At 39.0% G+C, this 16,595-nt stretch overlaps 2 protein-coding genes across 16 annotated transcripts in view; one reads left to right on the forward strand and one right to left on the reverse strand.

The window, feature by feature from the left end:
- Positions 1-6,455, forward strand: part of lrrc7 (leucine rich repeat containing 7) — a 173,339-nt gene extending 166,884 nt beyond the window's left edge. For 12 of the 15 annotated variants that reach the window (XM_017698136.2, XM_017698131.2, XM_017698140.2 and 9 more), the window contains 3 exons: positions 992-1,084; positions 1,999-2,073; positions 4,102-6,455. In XM_017698136.2, the coding sequence (XP_017553625.1) occupies positions 992-1,084; positions 1,999-2,073; positions 4,102-4,209 (276 nt within the window). In that variant the 3' untranslated portion in view covers positions 4,210-6,455. Of the gene's footprint in view, positions 1-991; positions 1,085-1,998; positions 2,074-3,847 lie in introns of all 15 variants that reach the window. The other 3 variants (XM_017698139.2, XM_017698143.2, XM_017698142.2) reach the window with 3 other exon arrangements.
- A 1,080-nt stretch (positions 6,456-7,535) lies between these two features.
- On the reverse strand, positions 7,536-14,978 carry lrrc40 (leucine rich repeat containing 40). Its single transcript, XM_017698130.2, has 15 exons — positions 14,728-14,978; positions 13,896-14,077; positions 13,715-13,788; positions 13,463-13,592; positions 12,245-12,368; positions 12,023-12,165; positions 11,197-11,369; positions 10,767-10,857; positions 10,596-10,641; positions 10,377-10,485; positions 10,045-10,152; positions 9,824-9,934; positions 9,646-9,723; positions 8,973-9,158; positions 7,536-7,942 (listed from the first exon to the last, which is right to left on the reverse strand). The coding sequence occupies exons 1-15, from the start codon at positions 14,870-14,872 to the stop codon at positions 7,837-7,839; spliced, it is 1,806 nt and encodes a 601-aa protein (XP_017553619.1). The 5' UTR covers positions 14,873-14,978; the 3' UTR covers positions 7,536-7,836.
- Positions 14,979-16,595: the final 1,617 nt, after the last annotated feature.

A 16,595-nucleotide genomic window follows, 5' to 3' on the forward strand; every position in this document is an offset into this window, starting at 1 on the left:
ATTCCAAAGGGAGCGGCGTTGGTGCTAAAACCTCTTCAGAAATACTACCCATAAAACCTTTAAAATACACTGCATGTCCAAAAGTTTGTAGAAACCTGCTCATCCAACATTTCTTCTAAAAATAAGGGTGTTAATAGAGGGTTTGTCTCCTCTTTGCTACAGTAACAGTCTATACTCTTCTGGACACTACATGTGGGAACATTGCTGTGAGGATTTGATTGTGTTTAGTCACAAGAGCATTAGGGAGGTCAGGTACTGATGCTGAATGATTTGTTCTGGATCACAAACACTCCAGCTCATCTCAAAAGTATTGAATGATGTTCCATCACTTCAGAGAACACGGTTCCACTACTCCACAGCATCCCTTTCTATTGGCAGTGCTTTACTATGGAGATTGGACAAGCTGTGTGGGCACACCTGAACACGTCCGATTCAGAATTAGAAGGAGCGTCTGGATACTTTTGGACATACAGTGTATATAGTTGCTCTCAATAGAGAACCCTGTGTGTCAGAAATGGTAACTTTACAAAAGAAAAAAGTATTCATGTTAATGTAACAGGACTCATACCAGTCACCCTAATGCTAATAGTAATATGAGGATGAACATCCTGTAGAATCTGGTAAAAACTGTGAACAGACCACGAGACAAGCTGTGAGAATTTTCAGTTGATCACAAAATGTTCACAGAGTGTAAACGCAGTCAGAGGGTTTGATCTGACAGCAACAACATACAATGAAGATATGTATTTTTGGACTGTTGTGTAATGCATGTAACTGTAAAACACTGTTCTTTATTCATCAAATGTTTTTTTGTATAGCAATTCAGCATCACAGAAGTAGAATGAAAGTATTTTGTAGTACCGTGATGTTAAATTTCACCCCTCCCTACTGTCACGTTACAGAAGGTCATTTATTTACAATTACAGTACACAACATTATATGTATACCCCTTTACAGAAATGACAATGCATTGTTATCTTCTTGCTTATAGTTCTGTGTTCGGATTGAGAAAAATCCTGGCCTTGGTTTCAGCATCTCAGGGGGAATCAGTGGGCAGGGGAACCCGTTCAAGCCCTCGGACATGGTAAGACATCTTCTTCCTCAGTTACAAACACTGAATACATGATTTAAGGTAGACATGACACATTTTAGAAGACATTTCTTCTGACCATTTCTCATATTTAATGTTAACAGATCACACTTTAGCAAGAGTAGGTCTCGCCTTAAGAGTTTCCATGGAAACATGAGCTACTGCAATGCACAACATTTCACACCAGCTGGCCGCATTACCTGTTAACCTCTTCATGGCTTGCAAACAGCCAGAAGCATTGTGTAAAACTGTATTACTCATATGCAATTGTTACTCTTTCATTAGACATGATAGCAATAGCCTATTAACATTATGCATGTTTTTTTATTGTGATATGATTCTTTGTTAACTGTTGGTTTGGCAGATTTGTTACATGATCAATATTGTATATGCTGTAAATACTGTACTATTACAATTTTTCCTACAACATATTAAACTTTAGTCCTAAGTCCATCTGTGTTGTACTGAGCGTTCTGGGGATCTTCTGAGAAGCTGGATCCTTGTCGTGCCTGAAGAAATGCCGTCATGTAGAGTTTGGTGGACTCACAGTATGTGGTACCAGTAATGTGGTTTAACATGATGCATACTGTTGGGTCACACATCTGGTACATAACTGTATGCTTTATAATCTCTGCCTTTGACATGTACACAGTAGTAATTAAAAGCTACCTTTGCACAAAATTAATCATTTTTTGTTGTCTTTTTCAACATTTGAAAGATTTAATATTATTTTGTAAGAACAATTATCAACCTTTTAAGACCTAAAGCTTTCTTAATTAGTCTCATACCTGCATATCAACATCTCTGTGAACTATGGAAATGGGGGAAAAACATCCAGATTGAAAGGCAAAGATTCTAAACCATCACCACCATGTGATTCCTAACCTCATATCACTTTTGACTTATAGGGTATCTTTGTTACTAGGGTACAGCCTGATGGACCCGCCTCCAATGTTCTTCAACCGGGGGACAAAATTCTGAAGGTAACACTCTCCTCCATCACCACATGTTGTCTAGCAAAGTGTGCAACAGAGCTTCCTCCGCTGCGCTGCCAGCGGAGGCCTTTGCATGTGGCATTTTGTGTCTGGGGCGTGTATGTGTGTGTGTGTGTGTGTGCGTCAACAAAGTGAGCATGGTCTCCTGTTTTGACGTCTGTCAAACCTTGACATGCTTTACTGGCCTGTCAGTACTCAAAGGGCAGCCTATGGCTGTTCCATCATTTCAAGCTGCAGCGTGTCTACTCATAGAACTTTGGTAACACTTTACTTTAGGGCAGTCTTCATAAGGCTACATGACTCCTGCATAAGTCCTTCATGACACAGATCTACCTCAACATTTATAAATGCTGATTACAACAGATGTCAGTTATAATAAAAGTTGCATTTGCCAACTTTGATGTCAAGCTGACATAATATCTGAAACATTCTGGGGTAATAAGACAGATTTTGTAGTTTAGTGTATGTAACAGTGACATAATGCTGAATATTGCTTGCCAAGAAAGGGCTGGTTGACTGTGAGTTTACCATGTAAGTTTAGCGTTACATCACTGTGACATATGCGAAGCTACAAAGTTAGCTGTGACAGCAGGCTATATCATTTCACTCTAAAAAGTTTGGCCGCCAGCCCCACCCCCCATCTCAGTCCTACCGTAGTTACAGGGGTGTCCAGCCTTCTAGATCCTAGTAGAAGCTGCCCAGAGCTCCAGCTCAAATTCTCAGTTCTCAACCTCCTTAATTACAGTCTAAGCCTGTACTACCACAAGGCACAGACCAAAGTCGCGAAATGTTTTATTTATTTTTCCCCCAATATGTTTAACTGAGTTAAAGTAAATAAATAGAAATTTTGCTCAAAAATGCCACATTTAAGTTGTAATTTCATCTGGAGTATCCAAACGTTTGTATACAACTCGGCAAAGAAATTTAAGAAAATGTGTCATTTGCCCAGGGAACTTTTACATACAACTGCAGGTGTTACATCAACATATTACAGTTGGCAAATGCAACTTTCATGATAACTGACCTTTTAGAATAAGCCTTTATAAATGTTTATGTGGCGAGGAGCTTAAGCAGGTGTCATGCAGCCCTATGAACAATGCCGTATAGTTGTGTTACCATACTTTAACATTGCTAATTTGATCGTTTATTAATTTTCCAGTGCTTTAATGGCATGAAAAATGATTACGTAATATGAATTCTAAAACACTTTATGGTCCTTGAAATCCTCTCCCTCACCTTTTCCTCCTATCTTTCTAACTCTGCCTCTGAAACAGAGATTGAATCTGGTCTTTTGTTTTCCATCTAATGCCTATTAATAGAGATGGAATTTTATAGTATGTTAGTATAACTCAGGGACCACCTTAAACGTTTTTTCATTTGGCCAACTTATCTGAAGAGCCTTGAATATCGCGCAGTTCAACCGCCCCAGGGTAGAGATGAAGTAATGAAGCATAGCTGAAATGAAATATTCACAGTCTGCATACACAGATGCAGTTTCGTGAATATTACACAGTTTTAATGTCCCATTCAAACTATGTTTGTCATATATCATTATCAGACTTGAAACGCTTGGCTTTGCCACCCTACATCAGCAAGCCAGGTTTTGTCTGCCTAAATAACTGTATGGGACTGGAATGGCCCCAATAGTTATTGGGCTGTCTTCGATTATCAGTGTCGCTTTAAATGTGTGCCACTAGGAGCCTCGCTCGCCCACGCCGTAGCCTGCAGAAAGCGGGTTCCTCTCTGCTCTCTCTCTCCACAGATCCACAGAGTTAGCTGAGGAACAGATTTCTCCAAAGACCAGCTTCTCTCCACCTTCTCTCCTTTTACAGCATGACCTCTTCTACCTGTGTGCATCTCTCTGGTTCTTCTTCTCTTTCCCTGACAGTGTATGTCTCTTTATCCTCTCTGAGCTAGGCCTGTTCCCAGCCCTCCCGTGCCGCCCTGCCTCTCCCTGCCCCAGCTTGCTTCCCTCAGTGCCCTCTGTTCATCCTCTGCTTCATTCTTGCATTGCAGGCCAATGGACATAGTTTTTTACACATCGAACACGAAACGGCAGTGTCTCTTCTGAAGAGTTTCCCGAAAGCTGTGGACTTGGTCGTTTTAAGGGAGAGCACAATGTAAATATTTTTATAACACTGACTTCTTGCTCAAAAAAGGAAAAAAAACGGAACACAGGAACTTGTACATCATGTTTTTATCTAGGAACAGTTTTGCCAATTGCTGGACCAATGGCAAAATACTAGTGCCAAATGTACAATAGAGAACCTAATCTAATAATGTGACATATGGCTTATACGTATACATATGTGCTGAAATCTTACACTGGTGTGGTTGGAATTCCTTTCTATCTCTCAGCCTGTGGCTGTAGGTGGGTGCGTTTTTCTGCTTATTTATATTGCCTATTATTTTGTACCTATTTTTCCAAGCAGCTTTTCATTTGAACCTTGGAGCATGAAAGCACATCCGCTTTTAAGGACATTTCTTCATCATGACACTGCCTCAACTCTGTAAATGCCTTGTGTAAATATATACATTTACTAGTAAAATGTAACGTGGTTGGAGAGGAGAATGTGAATGAGATGGTTTTCTGATATTATTCCAATTTTTTTTGTAATATTTAGAAAGATTTCTTATTTTACCCCTTCGCTTCATTTCAACAAATGTTTGAGACATTTTAATAAGCAGCCCTCTACTACCACATTGGGTGTGGTGTTGGATTGTGGCTCTCAAAAGAGTTTTGCACAAATCAAACGGCAGACAAGAATCCCAAGGCAGTAGAAGTCCTGCTATTACTTTTCTGCAGCACCCTCTGTTGGTCAGTGTAGAGGTTAATAATACAGAGACATTCCCTCCTCAGACAGGGTAAAACAGTGCACCATTGATATGAACATGAGCATTTTCGTGTTTTTATGAGTTTTAACCCGACATGTATCCACCAGGGGTAAAGGCCATTCATTTCACAGATTTTTAGTCTGTATGTTCATTTCTTCGGTTATAAAAGGGATTTTCATCTTTCTTTCAGTGCTTTGTTGATGTTCTCCTGCTTTAAGGTTTTTTTTAATCACTATCTACTATGAACAAAGGAATTCCCATCATTACATTATAGATATCCACAGAGAGCTTTAATGTTTAGAGCATGCTTTCACTTTTTAAAGTTGTCTACTTAAGAAAGTTATTAGGAGGCATTGTGTTTTTTTATTGAATGTTTAGTTGCTTTACGTCACTTGGAGGTGTTATTATTATTATTTATTTATTTATTTTTCTTTTCTTTCTTTCTTTTTTTTTTGGAAAATTTAATAATCAGCGCAGACTCCACCTGGAAAGAAATCATTGTGATAAATGGTACCACAGTGTACCATAACAAATATATTGCCTGTATGCCCTGGGCATGTCCAAAATAATGTATACAAATGTAGCATTCGGTGGTTTTGAGCAAAACTAAGACTGAGAGCCCCCCACCTCGCCCCCATCCCCACCCCCACCCCCAACCCCAACCATGTTTTACTTCAAAAAGAAATTTAGTTATATAACAAGCTGAAGTTTGGATGACAACTAATTGATAAAATACTATTGTGACAGAGCATTTGATAATATGATTATTTTTACTAAATGTTTTCAGTAATTATTTCTAATATATTGATATACTTAGCTTTGCTCAAATTGTGAGATTTTATAAAGATACAAAAACTGTATGGAAAAGAGTATTTAGAACACGAGAGAACACTAGAAGCAAACTTAAAAACTATTTCTACAGTAATTGTGAATTTGTGTCAAACATATATGTATATGGATATACAGATGGTCATTTTTGTATGTGTTTAAAATCCTATTGAATATAAAATCCAATATATGGTACTATTCAGTCTAATTGCAGTATTGATGTACATAATTGTGAATGAAAACATTTAAATAATTTATTCCTATAGATTGTGAATGTACTCAAAGCTTTCTGCAGTATGAAGACTTACTGGACTTGAATGCTGTTTCATTTTTTTGTGCAAAAAGTAATTATATATAGAATAATACAATTATTCCGTTTAGTTAAACAGATTAAGTGACAATTTATCACACAATTTATTTGCACACGCAAGTTTACTTCTTCCTATTATTTTTTTTTTCTGAATTAACACTATGTAATTGATGAAATATATATTCTGTGTCTAGAATGCATTTTGCAGATGCTATCTGTACATATTTAAGATAAATTTTAATAATAAAAAAGCAAAATATAAAAAATTTCAAAGCTGTGCAGCAAATAACGGAGCCATTTTCGGCTTTGAGAGTACAGATTTTTTTCAGTATTTAAGAGGTGTTTTGAATAATGTATGAAAGTCTTTATTGTACAAATAAAAAGTCACTATTGTTACCATTTGTCATTCCCTGAATCTTTTTAAGACACACTGGGGCAAAACTAAAACTACTTAAATGAATTTAGACATAATGACGACATTATTCTACATCACTACTGTCAGGACAAAAACCTTCTATCTCGAAAAAGGCAACTTTACAGGACAAGCAAAAACATTAACTTTTAATGGAAGTAAATGGAGAAATATTAGTGATAAATCTTGGACCAATTCTGTTGATCCGGTCATCAGGAAATTGACGCAACTGCCTTTTTCAAATTATATTAAAAAAAAGAAAAACAATGATGGAGATGCAAGGTTAAGTCCTGACAGCAACAATATGAATTTATACAACATTACACTAAACAGTATTATTAACTGGTGCAAAATAACCAAATGATTAAGAGTTTTGTTGCACAAAGTAATTTGGTCTAAAATCCTAAAACTGGGCTCCACTCAAAGCCCAAAAGGTTCTTCAGCAGAGACGTACCACAAAAGGAATAATTTCTTCAAGCACTTGGTAGACTGCTAATTTCAATATTTCAAAAAAAGAATTAGAAATGATAATCTTAATTTTTCTGGAAATTTTAGTATAAGATCCTAGTCTATTCGCTGTAGAGGGCGTTATTTTATAAAATTAACATTGATCAGGGGTGTGTAAACTTGCATGTGACTGTATCCTTGTTGTAATTTAATGACGTAAATGATGAGTCAGGTAATTGCACACACAGCCAGTTGCCTCTTATTTCAGTCTCCTACTTTATTTGACACACTATTTGCTATTTAAAAGACCAAACTTAAATGAAAAATCAGCAGTCTATTTAAATAATGTCATTTATGGTGCTCAACTCAACTAATACCAATACTGATACTAGCAAGTTTCATGTATTCATATAGTATCAGGTATTTAAAACAAATGAACAAAATATAAATTGGCCATCTGCCTATTTCACTGTAAACATATCAGAATCTGCCATTAAAACTAATGATCAGGGCACCTGCCCCATTTAGTCTTGATTTACCAGAGCTGGCAAAGTATTTGGTCTCTTCATGCTTTTGTCTCTCTCAGGCAGATGCATGCTCAGGTAATTAATGAATAAATCATCACTGCAATGTCATTTATTGTACAGCTGGTCAGAAAGTACAAACAGTAATTGGCAGAGGATGCTGGATCAGAGTGGATTTTCAAACAATTGTGAGGGTGTGATTTCTGGGGGCTTTTGAATTAAGGCCATGAGCCATGGCATGCAAAACAAACACTGAGTTATAACAAAGTCCTGGCAAAGATTGTGACTCCAGCGTTTTTATGGCACTATTGAGAGTGATGTGTCCGTGTGTTCCTGCAGAAGTGGTTTTATGGTGAAAAATGTGGCAGTAGTAGTAGTTAAGACTTCATGTAACTTCAGGTAGGAATACGGCTTCGCAGATAATCGAGGAGGGCATCTGTTCCTTTAGCTACAATTGCAGCTCTAGGATTACGGAAAGGATTTCCATCAAGCATGAGAGCCCTGTCAGCCAGAGAACAGAGGTGAGAGACAAACCCCACATCACACAGAACCTCATATACAACTCAACACTTAGAGGTTACAGGGGCAAGATTTCTGTGTAACATTAGGAAATGTAAAAAGACTCTGGTTTAATTAGATAAGAGACACAGACTGACATTTCAACCTTACATGGGAGGTACGGTTTTTGTACCTGTAGCAGACTTAAAAAGAAGTGGCGTCATCACCAAAATACTGTTTAAAATATATGAGCTACAGAGCTCAAGAGCATACTTCAACAACAGTACTCACAAATATGTTCTTAAGGCTATTTTTACTTGGAGTATCTGAAAGAATGAACATTCTCACTAATGCTCCAATAAGGGGCCGAGAAGAGGGGACAATAATTTGCTTATATTCCATTTGGCGTTGATGCTATAGTCACATCTGAGGATGTATGAACTCATCTGGATTTAAGCAGTGATGTATGGATTTGGATAAATTTCACAATGGAAATGAGTGGAAAAAGTGTTTGCATGCATCACACAAAGGACAAGAATAAAATATTAATCTCTAAAATGTTAATACACTGGAAAAAATGTATTCAGAACATATTTCCCATTCGTCTCTTCCATGCAGTGCTACACTCTGAGAAGTATTACAATCACCTGGAAATCAAGGCTATCTGCCTTTCTTTTAAGGAGAATTCAACGTCCGTCCGTCCTTATCTTTAAGCTATAATAAACCCAATGTCTACGGCATCAAGCAGCGTATTCTGAACCATGTCAGGTAAAAGCTTCCTGTAAGGTAGGCCACCAGGTTCCCATCACCGGCAGTGAACAATTATTTCTCAGCCAGTTTCTCTAGAACAGAGCATTTCACTTCAAGCCACTCGGAATGACTTTGTTTACATCTTAACAACTGAATTAAGTAGGAATTTGGTGAAATTTTATTTTAGGATAGCCCTGACAGCCTTAATACTGACAATCTACTGCGTTTTTCATGCTTCCATCATGCACTGTAGACTAAGTGTGCAGACTTTTGCCATCCATACCTCAGACTAGTACAGTTGCCGAGCTCAGGTGGCACCTGCATGATGTCATTGTTCTGCAGGTCCAGAGTGGACAGTTTGTCCAGCGCCTTAAGACGGACAGGATCGATGGCTCCAACTTGATTGTTGCTGATTAAAATTGTCTCCAGTGTTAAGATGCGGTACAGCACATCTGGGAAAGCCTTAAATCTAACAAATGTAATGGGGAGACATTTATATATATATATATATATATATATAAAAAAAGACATTTTGGATTGCACTATAAAGCAATGTACAATACAGTCAATATTCAATATTGGTGTATATGCTTTTCTGTGGTCAAGGACTGGGAAGTATTACAGTAGTGTGACCACCCAGCTCAGACACAGAAGATGTGGGGAGGAGACGAAATTCTGACACGCACAACTGTCCCCATCACACTCTACAAGTGAACCTGGTCACTTGACTAGATGGATTTTTCATGGATGGATTGCTAGGGTGTGAATTATAAGCCACAATGTTTCATTCAGATTTGTTTTGTGAATTTTTAAATGTACTGTACTTGCACATTCAATTGAAACTAATTTGTTAGCTCTTGGCAGCAAGGAATTTAGCATGCAAGAATATCAGCAGAGCAATGTGGTAATATTATGTTGTTAATGCCAGAACTGAAGTCAACCTCGTTAAAACTTACCTATTAAAAGACAATATAATGCTCCGCATCTTGTTAAGAGCTTCCAGCTCCATTGGCAGCGATGTCAAAACATTATTTCTAAGGAGAAATCCAATTTGCAATTTCACCTTATTAATTCCAGCTGCGTCTTAATTTCTTGATTTGAGTAAGTTCATATCAGAATGATGGAAGTACTTACCTGAGGTCTACATGTACAAGCTGTTGTAGTTCGGAAAACTCTACAGGAATTGTAGAAAGCTTATTAAATCCAAGATTTATGTCAGCTAGAGTGTCTTTCAGCTCCACAACCCTGAGGAAAAGAGACATTTATTCCAATTACTCAAAAAAATCCGCACTGCTGCCATTAATTTGCACTGGATCTTGAATTATTTCATTAGCTATTAAAACTGTCAGCCATACCTGAGTGGTACTTCAGTAAGCTGGTTCTTGCTGAAATTTACATTGGTAACAAGACTGTCACTGACTGCATCAAACACATCATCAGGTATAGAAGCCTCTTGTTTTTCACTATGAAAAATCAGAAGACAAAATGAAATAATTTTAATCAAAGCTCTTCAATTAAGGAGAGCATCTAAAAGTAGTATATCAAACTCAAACTGCTCAAAACGCTACATAGTTTACAGCATCCCATCGCATCACACAATGTGAGTGTGATGCCAAACAAACAAACAAATAAATAAATAAAGACTGGCATACTGCATAAACACTTTGGGATGATAAGATAGGTATACCTGTAGTCTAATGTTTTCAGTGTTTTGATGGCATGTACATTAATCCTGGCCTGGCTGGGGAGAGTCATTGCAGTTTTGGGCTCATCTTTGGGGTTACCATCTGGCTGCTCTACATAACACAACATTATATAATGAAACAATTAAACTGATTCTTCTCTTTTGGGAGTATAACGTGAAGTCTGTACATGCTGTGCATCATACAGTGTTTATTGCATTTACCTTGTATTCGACTTCTAAGATATTTCAGGAGCTCACTGGTGCCTTTCTGAAACATAGGCCACGTATACATTAGATCTCTTGGATAAAACACCATCTACAGGTAACTTTAACACAACTGATAAACAACAAGCAAAAACTGAAAAAGCTACAGGTGAAATGCTGGACACTCACAGTTAGGAGCTCTCGGCGGATTGTCCTCAGAGGATTGCCTTCCAGGGCCAGAGATGTAAGCTTAGGCAAGGTGCCAAGACCAAATGGTACACTGTTCAACACAACAGGCAGAGAAAATGCTTTTTTTTTTTAGGTCAAAAGAAGAATGATTTTTACGAAAGCCTCCATCATTTGCTGGATCCCACATGTTTTACTGCTGAACAAGAAATGGACAGCATTTTTCCATGGACTAAATTTACTGAAAAAGCAAGCGTCAACAATATGAAGATAAAACTGTTGCGAGAAACACAATTCAGCTTTTATGCTGACAGAATCTATAACGCACGGGCTGTGTAACACAAATTTGTTCAGCAATCAAAAACGACTTCCTATAAGTAGAAACATAGTGGCAGTTAGACAGGCTAAACATGTAAAGGAATATGTCTGGCACCTGCTGATGTCATTGTTAGTCAGATCCAGGCGCTCCAGGCCTTGTAGTAGAGTTACTTCCTCAGGAAGTGTCTTCACCTTGTTATCTCTCAGCTCCAGAACACTCAGAGCGCTCAGGTGCTTCAGGTGTGCCGCATCCAATTCCTCGATCTGATTATTTCCACAATGGAGCTCCTGCAAGGAAATAGGAAAACACACAGTCTTAAAAAGGTGCAGTAACTAATACTTCTCAGTGCTTCCACTCCGCTGTTAACAATAATAATGAGGCAACTATCGACATGCTCTGAATGCTCACAGGTCTTTGCAAATGAATAATACTTAAATGAATAATACTCACTCAAAATCACCCTCAAAAAACAATAACATGTATGTCTCATAATAAAGTGTGTTACTGTAGGACAGAGAGACGAATATCAATGTAACAAATAAATACTCGAGTACTCACATTATTTGAGTCAGCCCTAAAAATAATAATAGCAATAACAACCCTTGCCAGCACTTGTTTGGGCATTTTGATCTGGGCCTGTTTTTCATGAATGTTTGTCTATGCTATAAATGACTTGCGTAAATATCGTCAAAGAAAACAGAGGGACGGTGAGTTGGTTAGCATTTGGTTTCAAAACCTGATATTTTGTATGCTCCACTCTTCTAGTGGATAGATTTAAACAAGCTTTAGTATCTGCAACATACTTTCAATAATTTTCTACACAACTTTAAACTAAGATAATGTAACCTGTGTACTGTCAACATGCACAGGTAAACAATAATTTCACATCTTTCATGACTCAATCCAGTGCAAACATTTGGAGCCAATAGTCCTCACAGACCTTCAGTGTTTTGCAGGAAGGCAGCTCTGGGAGGAAGCGCAGTTTGTTGTGCCTCAAGTACAGCTGCTCAAGAGAAGCCATCTGGGCCAGAACGGGTGGCACGCTCTCCAAGTGATTTCGAGAGCAGTCCAGCAATCTCAAGTCTAAGCGAGGAAAAACAATTTGGCAAATATTTTCCCAAATAACATTAGCTAAACTGGGCACAGCTGTGCTGACACTTACTCTTCATCTCACTGATTGCGGCCGGCAGGCTCTTCAAACTGTTGAAGGACAGATTAAGTTTTACGAGGTTGTTGAGGTTTGACAGGCTGTCCGGTATAGCGATTAATTTGTTGTTGGAGAGATCCTTCAGATTAAAACGTTTAGAAGGAGAAAAAAAAGAAAACATTAGATAAGAAAGTACAACACCGCACTTTACCACAAGGATAAAGACATCAGCAGTAAATCTACATAAACCTCCTAAGAATCTTATGGCCATCATACAGGTACTTAATTAGAAAAGAGTCTGGAGCAAAGGTCCCACTTTTACAGCACTAACCAAAATGTTTTAGGCCATATATAAATGTTTACATAAACATATAAATTCCTTTAACTATTCATATTAAGACAAATTTTAAAATAGGTAAAGAGGTACTTTAAATAATGAAGAGGCTGGTTAACATGTGCATTTTTAAGCACTGCTGGGTTTACCTGCAGACATCAACTATACAAATCTGTTTTAGATTTAGATCAAGTTTTAGGTGTGAAAATACTGCTGATTAACTTCATCCTAGCCTAATTTTGGCAAGTAACTACATCTATCTTTACATAGTGTAGAGTACAGGCAGACAAGAAGATAAAAACATACGTTAGAATGCTTAAAGATGCTTTCACTTCACACATCACAAAGACACATCAGGACACAAGTCATCAAAAACCATAAGAAATATTTTTCTTTCACAAATTATGCTACAGTAAATTCAGTTAAACAGGGCTGAATATGGTCCCTTAATAAAGAAACATTTACTTGATCAGTGTCTTAGGCACTGACGATATCTGCGACATACTTTTTTTGCAACTGCTGAAAACAATAACAAAAAAATAACAAACAAGCAGGAATTCTAAACATTTTATACGTAAATTGACCAAAGGCGTCTGACTGATCTGAGCTTTGCTATCCAAACTATTCAAAAGAAAAATACATAAACACACACACACACACACACACACACACACACAGAGCCCATATCACTTTATTACTTTACTTTTACCATATAACAGGCAATACCCGTTGTATGTTCACCTCATTTAACATTAAAACTGTAGCAGTAAGCCTAAGGGACATACAGATGTGCCCTACAAAGTGAGTTTATTAGCATGATCGGGCATCAGTAACTCTTCCTGAGCCATCTGCTCTCCAAAAGCACGCATTTTATAAAACTGGTCAGTTTTTCCACTCACGAGGTCATCCAAATGACATAGCTGTCCTAAGTCTTCTGGCAATTGTTCTAGTAGGTTCTGCTGCAGGTGAAGACATCTCAGGTTTGTCAGCTTCCACAGCTCCAAAGGCAGCTCCGTCAGCTGATTATGACTGGACAGAACAACAACAACAACAACAACAACAACAACAACAATGGTTATTTCTGGCCCTTGCGTCTACAGAGCACACAGAAATACCGCTTTTAAAACACGTGAAAACTTAACTGTAACTACCTCAGGATGAGTTTTTGCAAATGCTCCAACTCGCCTAGAGATGCTGGTAGTGTTCTGATCCGATTGTCATGAATCTAGAAAAGTCAATTCACACAAAACAGGGAGCCCTTCAGACCCACTAGCCTTCAAACGAGCTTCCAGTCAACTGAATACAACCTGTAGAGATGCTGAAGCAACTTACATCCAAGACAACTAAGGCGGGCAGAAGCCTGACATCTTCAGAGAGTGTTTCCAGCTTGTTGGAGGACAGCAGAAGCTTGGTCAAGTCTGTCTGCTCCCACCATCGGTCTGTCCCTGCGAAGGACAGGTTTTGCTGGGCTTCCTCAGGTGGGTCAATGTTCAGCCTCCATACGCTCTGGGGAACTAAAGTGAACACATACAGGAATGCCAGTGGAGTCGGTACACTAACCAGCCTGGCCAGTACATTAATGAATTAACAAGGAAAAGGACATGGTGAAGCTTGGAGAGCCAGCCAGCCCACCTGGAACTGGGGCTAACGGTGTGGCGCCTATTCACGCGTTCATTCACATTTCTCGACCTAAGGTCAAGCTGTGCTGACGCTACTACAGCGGTCTCCACGGTTGTGTGCGGTGTGGTGTGTATAAATCCCCCCTTTCCTCGACCTGGGGTCTCTGTAGTGGAGCTCGGCCGAACTCACTAACTTCACAGCACTTTTGGGCTCAAATTCGGTCCTCTCTCCTCAGCACTTCCCTCAAACACTCTTCCCAGCTAGGTTACACGGTAGCGCAGCACCTGGAATGTGTGGTTTAGAGATAAAATCCTCTCACCAAGTTTAAGGGGTCAGTTTAGAGTAACGCCAGGTCAGTTATCGTTAGCCTGTCGCTGCTCTTGCTAGTCCGGCTACTGCTCCGCCTCACTAGCACAGAAGACCCGAATGAGAAGATTTACTATTTAAACATCCCGCTCCTGACACTGACACGTTCGCACGCTAAAGTCGCTCTGAACGTCGTGACTGAGCCGCTATCAGCCACCGTTTCTGTCCGACTCGTTACCTTCGCTCAGACCGCGCCCAGACAGATTGAGCTGCCCGCTCTTTCTGGCGGACTTCAGCAGCCCGTTCGGCACAGGACATCCCTCTTCCTCCTGCCTGAATCCCGCCCTGGAGTCTACTTTAGCTCCCCGCCTGAAACGAGACATGAACTCAGCGCAGGACGAGGAGCAGCAGGGCTAAATACGAACAGCGCCAAGCGGGAGACGAGACGACAGGAGAGGAGAGGAGAGGAGGAGTGAAGCGAGCAGCAACAGCAACAAGCTAATACAGCAGACGCCTTTATATTAAGAGTCCAACGATAAACGAAAATAAATTAAAAAAAACAATAAAAAGTAAAAGAAAATGAAGAATTCCAATAAAGCAATGAACAGCGACGATAAGAAAGGAAAAAATACTAAAAAATAAAATAAAATAAAACAGAACAAATAAATAAATAAGAAAAAAATAAGAAAAAATAAAAGTCAAGAATCAAAAGAATGAAACGAACTGACAGGAAACAGTGGAAAGGAATAAAACAAAATAATGGGAATAAAAAGAACAAAAATGAAAAGGAATAGACTAAGAAAACGAAAGGAAATGAATGGGGGGAAAATGACAAGAAAAAAGGAAAGCAATCAATAATACGTATAAAGAAGAAAAAGAAAAGAAAAGAGAAATTGGAAAGAAAGTAATGAAAAGTAAAGAACAAATAGAAGTCCCAACTCCGACAGGTAATCTGTTAAAAATAGCCGTGAGCGGTCAGCCCAGCAGATGGCGCTGTTGTCGTTGCCATGATGTGGAGATAAACTGGTTGATCCTGGACTGTTTCACGCACAGACCCAGTCTACGGTTGATACTCTTTAGACAATCTCACTTGCTCTGAGCGAGATCTGCCCAACTCTTAACCCCTTAAATGGCCAGGATCCAGGGGTTCATTTTGCCAGCTGGATTTTAAGATGAAAATGATGAAAGTCCAGCTGAAACCCCAACCTGCTATTTTGTTAAGAGAGTGCTGAATTAGAATGAGTTTAACGTAATTCACGTTTTGACTTTAAATATACTCTAAAACTATATTCTTTATTTGTCAGATTCCTCGTTGTCCTCTCAGGATTTGAGGGGGTGCATTTCGCGGCAGGGGTGCCGAATTCGGCGCAACACCGGCCTTCACGTCTGCCTGAACTTTGAAGTCTCTTAAGACTGAAGACGAGCGTGGAACTTCAGCATGTTCTTACCTCGAGGTGGAAGAGTTCACAGATACGTCTGAAATTGCTCAACCAGTTACTGATAACCTGAGAGTGTCAGAGTGTGTGTTCTCATATGGTCTGAACATTCTCAACTTTATTACCTTTAAAGTTGCTTTAAGCTGGTTTCTGTGGGTTGTGAGGTTTATGTCCTGTTTAGTTAGCAGCTGCAGACTAGCCTGCACAAATATGATGTATGGCAATATATGGGTTTCAGATATATGACGTATATTATCATTTATTGATTTCCCTTATTTCTAATCTGTTTCTCTGATACTTTGTTACCGCCTTTTACCCTGTTCTTCAGTGGTCAGGACCCCCATGGACCCTCACAGAGCAGGTACTATTTGGGTGGTGGATAATTCTCAGCACTGCAGTAGCGCTGACATGGTGCTGGTATGAGTGGATCAGACACAGCAGTGCTGCTGGAGTTTTTAGACACTGTGTCCACTCAGTGTCCACTCTGTTAGACACTCCTACCCTGTCAGTCCACCTTGTAGATATAAAGTCAGAGACGACAGCTCATCTGCTGCTGGTCATCATCTAGTCCTTCATCAATGGTCACAGGACGCTACTGGCTGGATATTTTTGGTTGGTGGACTATTCTCAGTCCAGCAGTCCTGCTGTGTCTGTGTCAATATGTGCCTGG

This window comes from Pygocentrus nattereri, chromosome 26 (genome assembly GCF_015220715.1).
Source record: "Pygocentrus nattereri isolate fPygNat1 chromosome 26, fPygNat1.pri, whole genome shotgun sequence".
Classification (NCBI taxonomy): domain Eukaryota; kingdom Metazoa; phylum Chordata; class Actinopteri; order Characiformes; family Serrasalmidae; genus Pygocentrus; species Pygocentrus nattereri.

Excerpts from the sequence above, each read along its gene's own strand:
- lrrc40 (XM_017698130.2), bottom strand. The coding sequence starts at position 14,872 with ATGTCTCGTTTCAGGCGGGGAGCTAAAGTAGACTCCAGGGCGGGATTC. Across the intron at positions 13,593-13,714 it reads TTGCAAAAACTCATCCTGAG|TCATAATCAGCTGACGGAGC; the intron begins GTAGTTACAGTT and ends TGTTCTGTCCAG. Across the intron at positions 11,370-12,022 it reads CTTCCTGCAAAACACTGAAG|GAGCTCCATTGTGGAAATAA; the intron begins GTCTGTGAGGAC and ends ATTTCCTTGCAG.